Source organism: Trachypithecus francoisi, unplaced genomic scaffold (assembly GCF_009764315.1).
Source record: "Trachypithecus francoisi isolate TF-2019V2 unplaced genomic scaffold, Tfra_2.0 Lachesis_group8, whole genome shotgun sequence".
Classification (NCBI taxonomy): Eukaryota; Metazoa; Chordata; class Mammalia; order Primates; family Cercopithecidae; genus Trachypithecus; species Trachypithecus francoisi.
In genome coordinates, this window is record NW_022681473.1 from 97,899,643 (window position 1) to 97,914,901 (window position 15,259).

A 15,259-nucleotide genomic window follows, 5' to 3' on the forward strand; every position below is an offset into this window, starting at 1 on the left:
TATTGAAACTTGTGCCTACATCATGTAGTCTAGTTTAAGTACCACTGGGTGATGTCCAATGTGAAACATTCATTTAAAAGGGCTCCACGCTTTCTGTAAGTCAAAAAGTTCTACCACATTAAAAGAGGCAACAATAGACCTCACTCTTTCTCTTCTTTTCCCTTTGATTTCTTCATCAACCTCAGTAACACAAATATGGCTGCAGAGACCTTGATCTCAAGTATTTTATAGTCATAGAACCGTAAGATTAGGCTGGGCACTGTGGCTCATGCCTGTAATCCCAGCACTTTGGAATGCCAAGGAGGGCAGATCACTTGAGTTCAGGAATATGAGATCAGCCTGGGAAACATGGCAAAACCCCATCTCTACAAAAATTACAAAAATTATCTGAGTCTGGGGGCACATGTTTGTTGTCCCAGCTACTCTGGAGGCTGAGGTGGAAGGACCGCTTGAGCCCAGGAGGTCAAGGTTGCAGTGAGCCATGATCATGCCACCGCACTCCAACCTGGGTGACAAAGTGACCCTGTCTAAAAAAAAAAAAAAAAAAAAAACACTAAAAGCTATGAAATAGCTAGGTGTGGTGGTATAGGTGTGACCTATAGTCCCAGCTACTCAGGAGGCTGAGACAGGAGAATAGCTCGAGCCCAGGAGTTTGAATGCAGCCTAGCTAACATAGCAAAACCAGTATCTTAAAACAAAAAAGTTATGAACTATGACCAAGAAGTTTTTGTTAACGAAAGAGGTCGGTGTTGATGATGAAAAATTGATTTCATAAACATGGCTAGAATCTAATATCACTTAGCCAAAGAGGCCTGATAGCTTCAAGGAAACTCCAGCCAAACAAAATTTGAATAAATTTGTCTCTTCCCAGAAAATATAAGACATTATAACAAACGGTTATAATAATTTACAATTAAATAGTGTTGTAACTTAGAACAACTCATATTTCAAGGCTGAGCTTTTTTTGTTTTTTGTTTTGTTTGATTTGGTTTTTGAGATGAAGCCTGGCTCTGTCGCCAAGCTGGAGTGCAGTGGCGCAATCTCAGCTCACTGCAACCTCCGCCTCCCACGGGTTCAAGCGATTCCCTTGCCTCAGCCTCCCGAGTAACTAGAACTACAGATGCGCACCACCATGCCTGGCTAAATTTTTTTGTATTTTAGTAAAGACAGGGTTTCACCATGTTGGACAGGATGGTCTTGATCTCCTGACCCCGTGATCCGCCCACCTCGGCCTCCCAAAGTGCTGGGATTACACGCATGAGCCACCGTGCCTGGCTGTCTGAGTTCCTTTTTGATTGACACTCAGATTAACAACAACAACAGAAAAAAACCTTTTGGTATCTCTCTTTCAAATCATCATAAATAATATTCAAAAGAACACTTGCCGCCTTTGAAGTGCAAATCAAAAATGATGTTTATCCAAATATATGTCCTGCTCTCAGGTAATAATACGTCATTTTCTTCTGGCAGAGATATACCTTCATTCTTACCTCCACAGATAAGTGGCCATGTGGTTTGTACAGCTAGGTCTGAAGAATTGGGCTTGCTTTACCTTTTCACTGCAGATAAAAAGGATGTCCTTTTATTTCAGAGAATTAATTGCAGATTAAATACAACCTCAGCTGAAAGTTCACATCAATCATTGTGGCATCAGAATAAACATATCTATGACACTGAAAATACCAGGAAAAGATGAAAAAGACAAGATGAAACCACATACAGAGGTCTTCAAGGGAAATATATTTATTTTACTATATACATCTTTCTCAGGAGCAGAATGTTGTATGACTCAGAGACTAATCATCAGTCGTATTACATGTCTGAGATATGCCCTTTCTTTTTTAAGAATTTTTTTAATTAAAAAAAATAGAGATGAGGTCTCACTATGTTACCCAGGCTGGTCTTGAACTCCTGAGCTCAAGCAATCCTCCCAGCTGGGCCTTCCAAAGTGCTAGGATTACAGGCGTGAACCCCCATACCTGGCCTGTGATGTTTCATAAGTGTTGTTCAAAATGAACTGGTCTAAACCCGTCTTTAAAGTCAGTGACATATGGTATAATGCAAAATGTATCTCAGGTTGGCATCTCTCAAACTGCCTATGGCTGTCTCTCATTTCCAAAATCAAGATGGTATGATGCATGTGATCAAATCCAGTCTTCCAAGTTCAGCTTCCCGCTGATTCTGTTGGTCTGCAATATGAATGTGACCCCAGTCATTCTGACAGGATGGAGTGGGGATGGAAATGGTGACTTACAAAAAGGGCCTTGCAACGTTGCCAATGGAGCTCTTTGGCAGAGACATCTCAAAATCGATTGCAAGACACTATGAATACCTTGTCATTCTGAATGAATGGAAAGCTCAGTGTGGATGTGGCAAACAACGGGAGCTGCTTTCATGTTGAATCATCAAATAATCACCATACAACCTCTGGGCATCTGAAAAGCTTGCCATTGTGAAGTCAAATTAGCTTAGGACTTGGCAGGGTGTTTGTGATGTGGGTGGTGGGTATCACCATGCACGTCATCATTGTAGACACAGCGTGTGTTGAAAATAGAGTTCTTTCTCCATGTCCTTTCGAAGCAGTGTCAGAGGAATATAAAATGAGTATGTTGTTGGAAGAGAGGCAGCTCACAGTTGGATCTGGGTCAGGCAGTATTGGCTGGAACCTGAGAACACTGCCCTGAGACTGATATCTCTTCATGCAGACCCTAGCTGGAACTGCTGCTGCTGAGAAAACTCATTTTTTATTTACTTCCCCAGAGAGAAAGCAACAAAGTTCTGAAATTTTTAAATCTGAGGTCTAAAGTAAAGACTGTTTTATGCTGATTTTTAATCCTTGGGTGTAGTCTGACTGCCCAGAAAAATGAAAGTCAAAAGGAGACATAATTTGGAAACACTTGTTGATGTTTAAAGTCTCTAAAGTCATTGAAATTGGAGTGACAGTTCCAGCATCTTCATTGAAAATATGTCAAAATAGAACTCTTGCATACAAGTTAACACACTATATAACTTCAGGTTTAAAAAATACCTTTTATTAAGTGGCATTGTAGACAGGGTTTGAATCTCCAAGTACAACAGGGCAAACTTGTTTGGGAGAGAATATAGACCCGGTGTGGGAACAGACTAGGAATGGGGGTAAAGGGTGCAAGGAAAGCTTTTCCTGGAGAGATGGGAAGATACAGAATGTACCTTTGCAGTTCAAAGGGATGGGGGTAAGAATTTTGTGACCTCTCTGGAAAAGTGGAATTGTGTGAACTTCTCAGTCCAACCACAGCCCAAGTTCTTGAAAACAGTAGAAATGCGGGGCTGGAAACTATGGCTTGCTCCTATGATCCCAGCACTTTGGGAGGCTGAGGCAGGAGAATCACTTGGGCCCAGGAATTTGAGACCAGCCTGGAAAACACAGGGAGACCCCATCTCTACAAAAAAAAAAAAAAAAAAAAAAATTAGCCAGGTGTGGTGGTGCACGTCTGTGGTCCCAGCTACTGGGGAGGCTGAAGTGGGAAGATCGCCTGGGCCCAGGAGGTGAAGGCAGCAATGGGCCTTGATCTCACCACTGCACTCCAGCCTGGGAAACAAAGTAAGAGTCCTGTGTGGGGGAAAAAAAAAAAAAAAAAGCAGAAACGCAAATCTTGGGTGCTGGTGTGGTAGGATGTTGTAGATCTGGGATTCTCAAACTTTAGTGACTGTAACAATCATCTGGGGAGATGGCTTAAGAACGTAGCAAGCCAGATCCCACTCTCAGAAGTTCCCTTTCAGTTGTTCTGGGGTTGGTGCAGGAATCTGCAATTGAAAAAGTATTTTGAGTATTGTCATTCAAACAGTTCTTTCGTTTTGAGAAATACATTGTATTCTTCACGAGCAAAGGGAGTCTACAATTCAGTATCCCTATCCCTTTCCCCTGCTGAAGAAAAAAAAAAGAAGCCACAATTTTCTTAAAGTGTTTTGTTACCCTCTTAAAAGAAATAGTGTTGAAATAGCAGCAGCAGCAACCACCACCCCACCACCAATCCTTGATGCTTTCTTTAAAAGTGTACTAAAATCTTTGGCTGGGCACGGTGGCTCACACCTGTAATCCCAGCACTTTGGGAGGCCAAGGCAGGAGGATCCCTTGAGGTCAGGAGTTCAAGACCAACATGGTAAAACCCCGTCCCTACTAAAAATACAAAAATTAGCCAGTGTCATGGAAATGCCTGTAATCCCAGCTACTCAGGAGGCTGAAGTAGGAGAATCACTTTAACACAGGAGGCAGAGGTTGCAGTGAGCTGAGATCATGCCAGTGCACTCTAGCCTGGGTGACAGAGTGAGACTGTGTCTCAAAAAAAAAAAAGGACTAAAATCTAACACTTCTTTTTAAAAGTGAGGCTATGTATCAAATATCGTGCTTTACTTATGTTATAACAAGATAAATATCATTTATTGAGCATTTACTAATGCTAGGCATTGTGTTAAGCACTTTGAAAAATATCACCTAACTTAACACAGTGATCCTGCAAAAACGGTATTATTCTCTATTTTTTAAATTGATACATAGTTGTTCATACTTACTGTTATCTTCTACTTTTATAGGTAGGGAAATTGAGGTTCACAAAAGTTCAGTAACTTATCTGGGATCACGTATTAGTAAGCAAAATATAGCCAGTGAATCCAAAGACCATGCTTTTTTCCAGTACTTTATTTTAAAACAATCTAATGGGTGGGAGATGAAAATTACCATGTGACAAATTCCTGCAAGTGTGTGTAACCAGCTAATGCTGTAGATGGAGCTGTCATTTCCACTTAATCCCCACGTATAAAACTGACACACTGAAAACAGCTAATGAACCATCAATACTCTCCTCTCTTATTATCTGCTGCTCAGTTGACTGACAAAGACAAGGTGATTTCAGGGCTTGTTACAAAGTCCTAGGAAACACAGAATTGTGTAAGTTGCAAACCCTGTATGATGGAGCTGCAGTGAAAGGCATTTACCCGGAGGCTTCTGACATACACATGCTTTTGGCTCTTTCAGCCCAGAATAAGGAAACATGCTTGTGCCCTAGAGTGATGCAGAAGGGCAACCGTGGTGACCAGGAAGAGCCCGGAAGGGCAACCGTGGTGACTGGGAAGAGCCAGCTCTCAGAATTGGAGAGAACTGGGTTTGCTTCTCAGCTTTGTGTTTTAAGCCTGGCCACTTGTCCCTTCTGAGCCTCAGGCTTCTCACTTTTAAGGTACAAATGAAGATAAATACTTCACAATATAAAAGGGAATTGAGGAAAATAGAACACATAAAAGTTCCTCACATATAGGAGGCATGCAGTAAAGTTAGTTTAAATATGCTGTGTGTACATGAAGTTTGACTTTAACTTCCTACAGTTTGAAAAGTGGAAATTTCTCTGGTTTCACCCTGTTTGTAGATGAACTCAAAAACATGCTCGACACATTGGGCTTTGATGAGTAATTCATAAACATTGTCAACTTGTTCAGGGCGATGATAGAGACAGATCAAAAGAAGCAAGCATCATGAATATTTCATAAACAAACTGCCTTTGGAAAACCTGTTTCAACTGCCTGAAGTTTAAAAAGAAGTTTGGTTTGCTCATTAACCTCATAGAACTTTTTTTTTTTTTTTTTTTTTTTTTTTTTTTTTTTTTTTTTTTTTTTTTTGAGACGGAGTCTCGCTCTGCCGCCCAGGCTGGAGTGCAGTGGCCGGGTCTCAGCTCACTGCAAGCTCCGCCTCCTGGGTTTACGCCATTCTCCTGCCTCAGCCTCCCAAGCAGCTGGGACTACAGGCGCCCGCCATGTCGCCCGGCTAGTTTTTTGTATTTTTTAGTAGAGACGGGGTTCACCATGTTAGCCAGGATGGTCTCGATCTCCTGACCTCGTGATCGCCCGTCTCGGCCTCCCAAAGTGCTGGGATTACAGGCTTGAGCCACCGCGCCCGGCCAACCTCATAGAACTTTTAAAACTAGAACTTTTTATGCCTCCTTTTATTATACTGTGGTGAACACAGATCATGCACCTAGTCATAGAAATAGGTACGTGTCTATTCCAAAAGTTTTTACATCTAGCCAAGTAATCACTGACGTATTCAACAGATACTTATCTAGTGATTATGATGCACCAGCTAGAAACTAAAATTAAACATTGAAGACAGTCCCCATAAACAAGAATTTCACATGGGAGAGACACACAAACAAACCAATACAATGTGATAAATGCCATGAGTTTTTAGGCATGAGGCCCAGAGAAGGAAATTATCTGAGGATAACTTTCAAGAAGTAATAACACTTAATGGCAAAGAGAATAGCTATGCAAGAACACCACAGTAGAAGACCGCATAGCATGACTGAAAACAACAAATAGTAGGAAATGGTTGGAAATGAGAGTGGAGGTGGGGCGTGGGGCACAGGTAAACAGAAGAGAGGCCACAGGTAGACCTGGGTCCGCTAAGAAGGGTCTTCTGTGCCAAAGTTTTAAAAAACATTCTGAAACCAGGAAATGATAAAATAGATCTACTGAAAGAATGATAGATCACATATTCAGAGGAAAAGGGAACAGAACCAGTTTAATTTGTCACTAACTACTTTCTGGGGGTACTCTAGACATTCAGGACAGGATTCTGGGTAATGAGATTTCAAGGTGGTAACAGACATGCCCACCCTGCTAAGGAAAGGTCCAGGGATGCCATCTAGAAATGGCATTGATTATGCACCAAAATGCCTGTGGGGCAGGCAAGAATGGTAGACTGTGTTCCAGTGAAACAAAAGGGACAGCAAAATGATAAAGGAATAGTAAAAGTAAAGAAAGTGCCGTCCCCTTGAGATGCCTTAAATTAAATTAGAGAACAATGGAAGCACTACCATTTTGTGACCATTTCACACACCCCATGTGGGTCCATGAAGCAAAGATGGAAATGTGATTATGGATGCTGATCAGGTTGGAGTATCTTGAGTCTCTTTTCTTAGAGCCACGGCTTGGGACATGAATTACCTGGATAATTTCTTACGCCTTACAGAGCCAACTATGTGGCAGCCCCAAGAAGAGGAGTTAGGGACCAGATATGGTGTTGAGACTGCCAGAAATGAAGCAAAAGTGTGTGTATTTCAATGTAGGAGAATAGTTAGATAAAAACAAGAAGTTCCAAAGGATGTACACCTTAGTAGTGAGTTTAGAGAAGACTGGAAGTTTAAGTCAGCACTGAAAGATATATTTTTTAAAAAATTCAGATGGTTGGTTGGTTGGTATGGTAAGGTAGGCAGCTCAATACCAATACATGCTGGGATCTTGGCATCCCAGGACTTATGGCAAGAAGAGGAGAACATCACCCAACAGAGAACTGCTCAATGGGGTGAGATGGTAAATGGGAAGAGCCAGCCTGGCTGCTGTGGATACAAGTGATAGGATGGCCCTAGGCCAATGTCTAAGTTATATGTAAGCACAGACACAACTCAAACAATTGTTGGTGGCAAAGGTCCCCCTCCAGTGCATGAGGCATGCCAGCAAGAATCGCAGAAGGGATTCAACTTGGAAGTCAGAGCAACGTGGTGAGAATTGTGAAATCTGCTCTTATGTGGCATGACTACTGCCAGTGGCTGGAGAGATACTGTGTGCTTCAGCTACACCTAAATTCGTCATCCTCTCTAGCCTTTGGTTTTTCATTCATGCTATTCCTTCTGCCTGGAATCTCCTCCAACAGCACCTTATCCTTATCTCGTCAAAGAACTTTTCACACCATTGTAACTACCTATTTACGTATCTGTCTCCCCCACTAAATGGTATGCTCCATGAGAATGGGGCTTGGCTGTCTCGCCATTTTATCTCCAATGTCTAGTAAACGTCCAACACTTAGTTGCATAATAAGTACTTGTTGAATGAATGAATGAACACGAGAAAAAAGCCAGAGTAGGATCAAGTCTATGAGCTGGAACTTCAGTTATTAACTAGGATTCAGTGCTCTGGTTCTAGAGGAGAAGTAGCATCTTGTTTGGGATAATCAGGCAGCATTTCAGTGAATGGGGCCAACATTGAGGGACGCAGAGTTCTGTGATGAGTCAGGGTACTTGAGGTCATAGGGAAGGTTGTACATAAAGGAGATTAATGAGTCAGACTGGGATTTAGCCATAACTAGGACTCCTGAATGTGAAAGACATTACATAACTCCTAGCCCCACCACTGAAGTTGTTAATAGATGTCCTATCCCTGCAAAGGTTGCTCACAGTGTGGTCTAAAAATGGGCCTTCTCAGTAGATTCAGTCACAGGAAGTTAGAGAAAGAAAGGAGTGAGGATTAACAAGCAAAAAGAAATGACACAGAGAACTGCAATTGTTACCTTGATCTAAACAGGCTGATATTTTAGAATGCTAAAGAATGTGAGGGTAAAACCTAAACCATAATGCAATGGTTTGGAGATCTATAACAAAGCATGTGTACACAGTTCCGCATAGAGGTTAACACGATCCTTTTCTCAGTGCGGCTTCCCCACTTACATCTATTTAGTGAAGTCTCTGATCCTCAGTTCCCAAATCTGCTAAATGGCATGAGTTATGGAAAGTGCCCAGAACAGGGCTTCATATATGGTAGACTCAATAAATGGTACCTGTTGTCAGTGTTGGCACCATCACTCAGACTTCAGTGAGAGGCCAGATGGTCCAACATCTGAAGGGAATGTTGTGGCTCTCCCCAACACACACACACACTTTCTCAAACACATACACAAACAGTAGGTTTTCTGCAAATAGGGGAAAGACCGCTAACCATCTACTAAGGGCCCTAGAGCCACCAGTCTTTGAGTACATGTGCTGCCTACTAAATCATTAGCAGTTGCACATCCATATGTGGAGTCTAACTGAAATTAGGAACAAGGCACTGAGGACTATACACTGCTATTTCCCAATTTGGAGAGGAACCTCTCAAAATATAACATTTTTTTCTTTTGCTATTTGAAGATTCTTAATCCTGACTGCACATTAGAGTCACCTGGAGTTCTTCTAAAAAAGAATAACACTCAGGTTCACCCAAGGCTGAAAAATTAGAAACAACTAGGAATTGGGCTCAAGCTTGCGTGGTTTTGCTAAAGGTCCTCCAAGCGATTCTAATATGTTAATCCAAGGGTGGCAGTCTGGAAGGGCAGCACAGGCATCACTTAGGATCTTGCCCAAAATGTAGGCTCTCAGGCCCCACCCCAGACTGAATCAGTATCAGAATCAGAATGGAATTAGAATCTGCATTTAAATGAGACTTCCCAGTAATTCACAATCACATTGAATTTTGAGAAGCAAGGGTTGGTATCAGTAGATTCTCAACTCTGGCTACACAATGTAATCATCTAGAAAATATTTTTAGAGATTAATTGGACTCTATCCCCTGAGATTTTTATTTAATTGGTCTGAGAAGGACCCAGCCTCAGTATATTGAAAAATCGCCCCTGGGATAATTGACTTTCTTTGAATGTAGCCAGGGTTAAGAACTATAATGCGATGTAGGCAATGCCTCAATGACAGGTCAAATTCTTGGCAAGAAATGCCTTCACGAAGGCAGCTTTGTAAGATGAGGTTTAACAACATTCCCTTTCTCCGTGGTTACCTCAGCATTGGCACAAATAGCGGATTTGGTCTGTCTAACATGGGGTGTTCTGGCAACATGTTTAAGAAACGTCTATTTTATATGTCTTTTATAAACATATAAGTTTGCATTCTCTATTTTCCTCCTTTTAGAACTGTAGCTGATTAAAGACTAGCTCCATTTGTGTAATAACAATAACCAAAATAGAATATGCTACTCTTAGGTACATGACTCATGTTCTTGTGTTACTTAGTGTAAATAATTTTAAATATTTATATGAAAACAAACATGAAGATATTATAAGGTAGAAAATACATTTCTTGTGGATTCTAAAGATAAAACACAAGACTTCAAAGAAATGTTGTGCTTTTAGCTGGCAATTCAGGCTATGCTTCAGACCCTGTAGTGGAATGGATTTATTCTGCCTCTGCCCTTGAGACTAGTTTAGGGGAAAAGTTTGAGGAGCGCTGAACCAATGGAATTACTTGAAATATGACACAGTGTGTTGACTTGGTTTCAAATCTTCAGCAGTTGGAGCATCTTGGCTTACCTCAAATGCTAGAAATATGGTAGCACTTGTCATTCCAATCCCAGCCAAGGGTCAAATGCTCTATCACACATGGAAGCTAAAATAAATTCTAGAAGTTGTTTTTGAAGTTGACTTAACTTTATTCACATGATAGCTGTAAGGGCTGACAAAGACTTGCTCTAACATTCCTTCTGGCAGGTTGAATTAGAGTTTGGTTGCAGACCATGTGGGTTGAAGGGATGTGTGGTGAGACAGATCAGGGGCTTGTAACAATCCTACATCATCATGAATACAGTTTAATTTTAACTTTGTGGCTTGTCTAACACATTTTCAGTTAAGAGCTGGGGAATAAATCTAACGTTCACTGGCAAACACTTGGCAGCCCTTGGGAGCAGCATCTTTAGAGAACACATAATCAATCCTAGCACTACGCCATAGCAGACATTGTGAGTGCAGGTCACAGGTGCCCTCGGGTGGAGAACGGCATCCCATGACAATGACAGCAGTGGGGTCTCAGGGCATAGAGCAGGCAGCTCCAGAGCATCTCAGTCAATCCCAGGAGAATGGCATGGCCTCTCAGTACTGATAGGACCTCACAAGGAGCCACATAAGAATAACCGTAATCAAGACAATAGTGAAGTTGAGAAACAGCTCCCGGGTGTTTATCCCCATTTTCCCAGCGGCTTGGTGAGGACTTCAGGCAGACTTCTGAGGGCACACCAAGAACCTCTGGCTTGTCCTCACCTCCTAAGAAAACATAGCAAAGAAAACACAAGGAGATTAATGAGTATTCCTGTATAACAATGCTCGTCCTTTCCTCAAAGGAAACAGAAGTGTTGTGGAAAAGGAGAGTGTGATGGGCTAAATTGTATCCCCCAAAAATCTACATGTCAAAGCTGTAGCCCACAGTATCTCAGAATGCAACTGTGCTTGGAGATAGGGTCTTTTAAGAGGTAAATAAGTTAAAATGAGGTAATTAAGGTAGGCCATAATCCAATATGACTAGTGTCTTTATCAGAAGAGATTAGGACACAGACACAAACAGAGGGGAAGACTATGTGAAAACACAAGGAGAAGATGGGCATTTACAAGCCAAAGAAAGGACTCAAAAGAAACCAACTGTGCCAACACCTTGATCTGGGACATGTAGCCTCCTGACTGTCTTTGGACTGGAGACTTCCTTGAGTCTCCAGCCTACCAGCCCACCAGCCCACCAGCCCACCCTGCAGATTTTGGACTTGCCAGTCTCTGCAATCACACAAGCCAATTCCTTAAAAACAGACACCAATCCCCTCAACACAACACATTCAATTAGTTATGTTTCTCTGAAGAGCCCTAATGATTACAGACAGCCTGATTTTTCTGTCTAATGTCATAAAGACCACCATTTTTGTCCTGATTTTTTTTCCTGTGATGATTGTATTGGTGCTTTTCATAAAATGTGAAATATTACATTTTTCTTTCTCCAACTTCTGTGTGTGTTTGTGTGTGTGTGCATATGCATGTGTATACTTTTCTTAAGAGTATCAATAAGCAGGGGTACCAAAACAGAAAAACTTTATGGTTTAGTATTGTTCTTGCTTTGAATTACGTAGATAAGTGGGATGCCGTAATCTTTCAGGCCTCAGACTGCTGTAGGTCTTCATCTAACTCTACAGAAAGCAGAAAGTACTTTCAACAGCTGCATGGCCTCTGACAAGTCCTGCATTGGGCACACAGCCTACTGGGATCAACCAGAAGCCCCTCGCATAACAGGCATTCAGCCCAAAGAGCAAGTGTTAACTTCATGGGTACTTCTATTTCAACAAGGGCTTGTGCCAGCTATTTTTAGTCAGGTCCAGGATGTGCCTAGATTGTAAACATTTCAAAGAGCAGGGATGGTATCTTCATAGTATGTACAGATTGTCCATACAAAAAATCATACTTTGAGAACATATGCAATGAAGTCATCAAATTATTGTCTTCAGTGAGATAGTTTAAACTGCACATTATTCAGGCAGTCCAAATGAAATTAAATATTTATGTATTTCGGATAATTAGATATTTATATCTTAGATATTCAGGGCCAAAGTCTACTGTAGAGTGAAAGTTTAGGGAGAAAAGTTGTTTTGTTTGTTTGCTAAAGGTGAGAGTTCAAGAGGCTGAAAGGGTTGTTAGCAAGCTTTTGGTCTGAGTGGTATTTTTTAACTATCTAACATGACTGAATTATTAATTGTAATTACTGTATTATATTATCAATGGACCAAATTATTAATTGCATAAATGCCAAATGATTAATCATTTTTCATATTGTGTAACTGGCATAACATACAGGTTCAGCCAGGCATGGCAGTGGGTACCCGTAGTCCTAGCTACTTGGGAAGCTGAGGTGGGAGGATTCCTTGAGCCTAAGAGTTTAAGACCAGCCTAGGCAACATAATGAGACCCTGTCTCAAAAAAAAAAAATACAAGTTCAAATCAGATGGTGCCAACCAGCAAATATATAGCCAAATGATGACAGATTTATGTTTCATCTCCCTTTTAATTGTTATCCATCTTTTAGACCTCAGCATGAAGGAAATAGTAAATTGCCAATGAAAACCATCACAAATGGCTGGGCATGGTGGCTCATGCCTCTAATGAGCACTTTGGGAGGCTTGCACATTATTCAGGCAGTCTAATAATGAGTGGGAGGATCACTTGAGCCTAGGTGTTCAAGACCAGCCTGGATAACATAGCAAGACCCTGTCTCTCCAAGAAAATAAAAAGGGGAAAAAATAGAAAATCTTTACAAAGATTTGCTTGGAGAAGAAAGTAAACAGAAGAAAATGACTAGATCAAGGAAAAAGGATTTATGAGAATGTACAAAAGAGCAGAGGAGAACAGAAAGGTAACGAGTCTTACCAAGGTGCCTGGAGGCAAAGGAATGAGAAATGAAGACAGACTCTTTCTTATAGACTTATCAATGAAATAAAACCCTAGTCCATATGTCCATTTATTTGGGTAAGTTCTCAAGAAATGCAGAAAATATGAAGCCTGGCTTATAATGATCAAAACAATTCAATTCAAGGAGCACAAAACAACGGTACCACTAAATCTGCCTATTCAATTAAGCTGTTAAGTCACAGGAATCATGGATAGTGATCCAACAGGATATACTCAGAAAATGAGAAAAATACTATTGAAAGCTGTTCCACAGCTCTGTTCGTGTTACCTTCGCAACAACGCAGGCAAGTGTTACTGCAGTTATTCTCAAGATTGCAGCTGAGAAACTGACTTTTAGAGAGAGGAGATTAAGATGTTTGTGTAATGACAGATAACAAGTTAGAGGCAAAGCTAGAATTAGCAGACTGGAACTAGTTACTAGAATTGTGGTCACTTCCTAGGAGTTATGACACAATTGAATTATCACTGCAATTAACTGGCCTGGCTAAACCAAGTTAGCATAAATTTTCTACCACTTTGGAAAACAATTTGGCTTTCTTAGAATTAATGGTGAAAATGTTCATTCTCTAATATCTAGCATTTCACTTCTACCTTAAGACATTCAAGGACGTGTGTGCCAGGTTACATAAACAGAGAGGTTCACAGCAATATTATCACAATAACTCCAAACTGGAAACAACTCAAATGTTTATCAACAGCAGAATGGATGATAAATTGTGGTATATTCATACATTTGAATTTTATAAAGCAAAGAAAACGTATGAACTGTAGCTATACACAAAATGGGTAGATCTCACAAATATAACTGTTGGGTGGAAGAAGAATTTACAAAAGAAACAGAATATGACTTCATTTATATGAAGTCAAAAATAGGGAGGTTAATCATATTGTTTAGAAATGCAGACATAGATGGTCAAACTATAAAGAATAACACGGACAAGAGGATCCCAACATCTGAGGCAGAAGGGCAGAATGGGGGTTGATCAGGAATGGGCTTCTGGGTGCTGGCAATGGTCTGTTTCTTGACCTGGATAATAATTATAGAAGTGTTGCCTTTTAGTTACTGTTTAAACTGTATATGTTTATGCACTCTTTACGTTTTTTTTTCAGTCATCTCTGAATTAGCAGGCTACCCATCACACTTCTTTCCTTCTTGGGATTTACGTCTTACTACTTCTTGCACTTTAATGGTGACCTTAAGTATTTATTGTTTTATGTGACTTTAGAAGAATAAAACATAAAGAGTTAAGGTGAGAATTTCTAGTGAATTCAATTCAATCAACACATATACTAACGGTAAGGTGTGGTGTGAACATTCCTTTCACACACATTTATACATGAACCAGTTAGGCAGAAATTCAGATCAGCCAAATTCCATTTTTCTGCTGTTAACCCATAAAGACACTTTGGGTTTCATTTTAAACATTCCCTGAAGTCAAGGTCATGCCATATGATCCAGTGATTGCAAGTGGATGAACTAAAACCCAAAAAAGCTCTGAATAAATTGTACAGGAAGTTTGACATTGGTTTTCTTTGAATGGAGACTTAGAGAAGATAGCAAACAGACCTTCTTCCATAATACAAAAAAAAAAATTTTTTTTTTTTACCAGGAAGGGAGAAAATGCATACCCTTAGGAGAAAGAAAAGGAAAACAGAAAGCAGTAGTATTCACTTTATACCTTAAGGCATGCTGTCACAAGGGGCATTGCCTATTTCATTAAGAAATGTAAACATTCCTCTGCCTTTCTCATTTGCAGCTTGTACACACACACACACCGTATGCTAAGCATAAAAATCCTGCAGTTACCTGAAGAGGATCAAAGACACACCCTGGCTACAGCAGGTTTCTCCTCGCTGTCTGCAACTTCAGCTCCAACTCCTTCTCCCCTCCCAGGCTGTCTGGACTCCTGGACTCTGGGCAGTGCCTAAAGTAGTCCGTGGAAGCTGGCAATCACTGTGATGTCACTGATGAAACATCTCAAAAGAACACCCTCCGAAGGTTCGAGGCTATTTGTGTTCAGTGGGACATGGGAATATATTGACTAAGACTCTGTTCCTTTGGCTGCCAATTTGCCACTACCAGGATTTAAAAACCTTCTGTTTCCAGTTGACTTTTAGTGCAATTGATGTGGGTTTTAAATGTATCTTTTACATCTTCATGAATATCTTTAACATGTCTTTAAAACATCATAGACCAAGAATGATAGACTAATTTTAACTAATTGATGCTGCATTTGACTGCTCTCCCTAGTCAGCATGTGA

At 40.6% G+C, this 15,259-nt stretch overlaps 1 protein-coding gene across 2 annotated transcripts; it reads right to left on the reverse strand.

Moving 5' to 3' along the window:
* Positions 1–10,188: 10,188 nt before the first annotated feature.
* On the reverse strand, positions 10,189–14,987 carry SLN (sarcolipin). Of its 2 annotated transcripts, none has more exons than XM_033206112.1 (2): positions 14,827–14,987; positions 10,189–10,819 (listed from the first exon to the last, which is right to left on the reverse strand). In XM_033206112.1, the coding sequence occupies exon 2, from the start codon at positions 10,742–10,744 to the stop codon at positions 10,649–10,651; it is 96 nt and encodes a 31-aa protein (XP_033062003.1). In that variant the 5' UTR covers positions 10,745–10,819; positions 14,827–14,987; the 3' UTR covers positions 10,189–10,648. The 2 variants fall into 2 exon arrangements, with proteins under 2 accessions (XP_033062003.1, XP_033062002.1); XM_033206111.1 differs by having other exon boundaries at positions 14,805–14,974.
* Between the last annotated feature and the right edge of the window lie 272 nt (positions 14,988–15,259).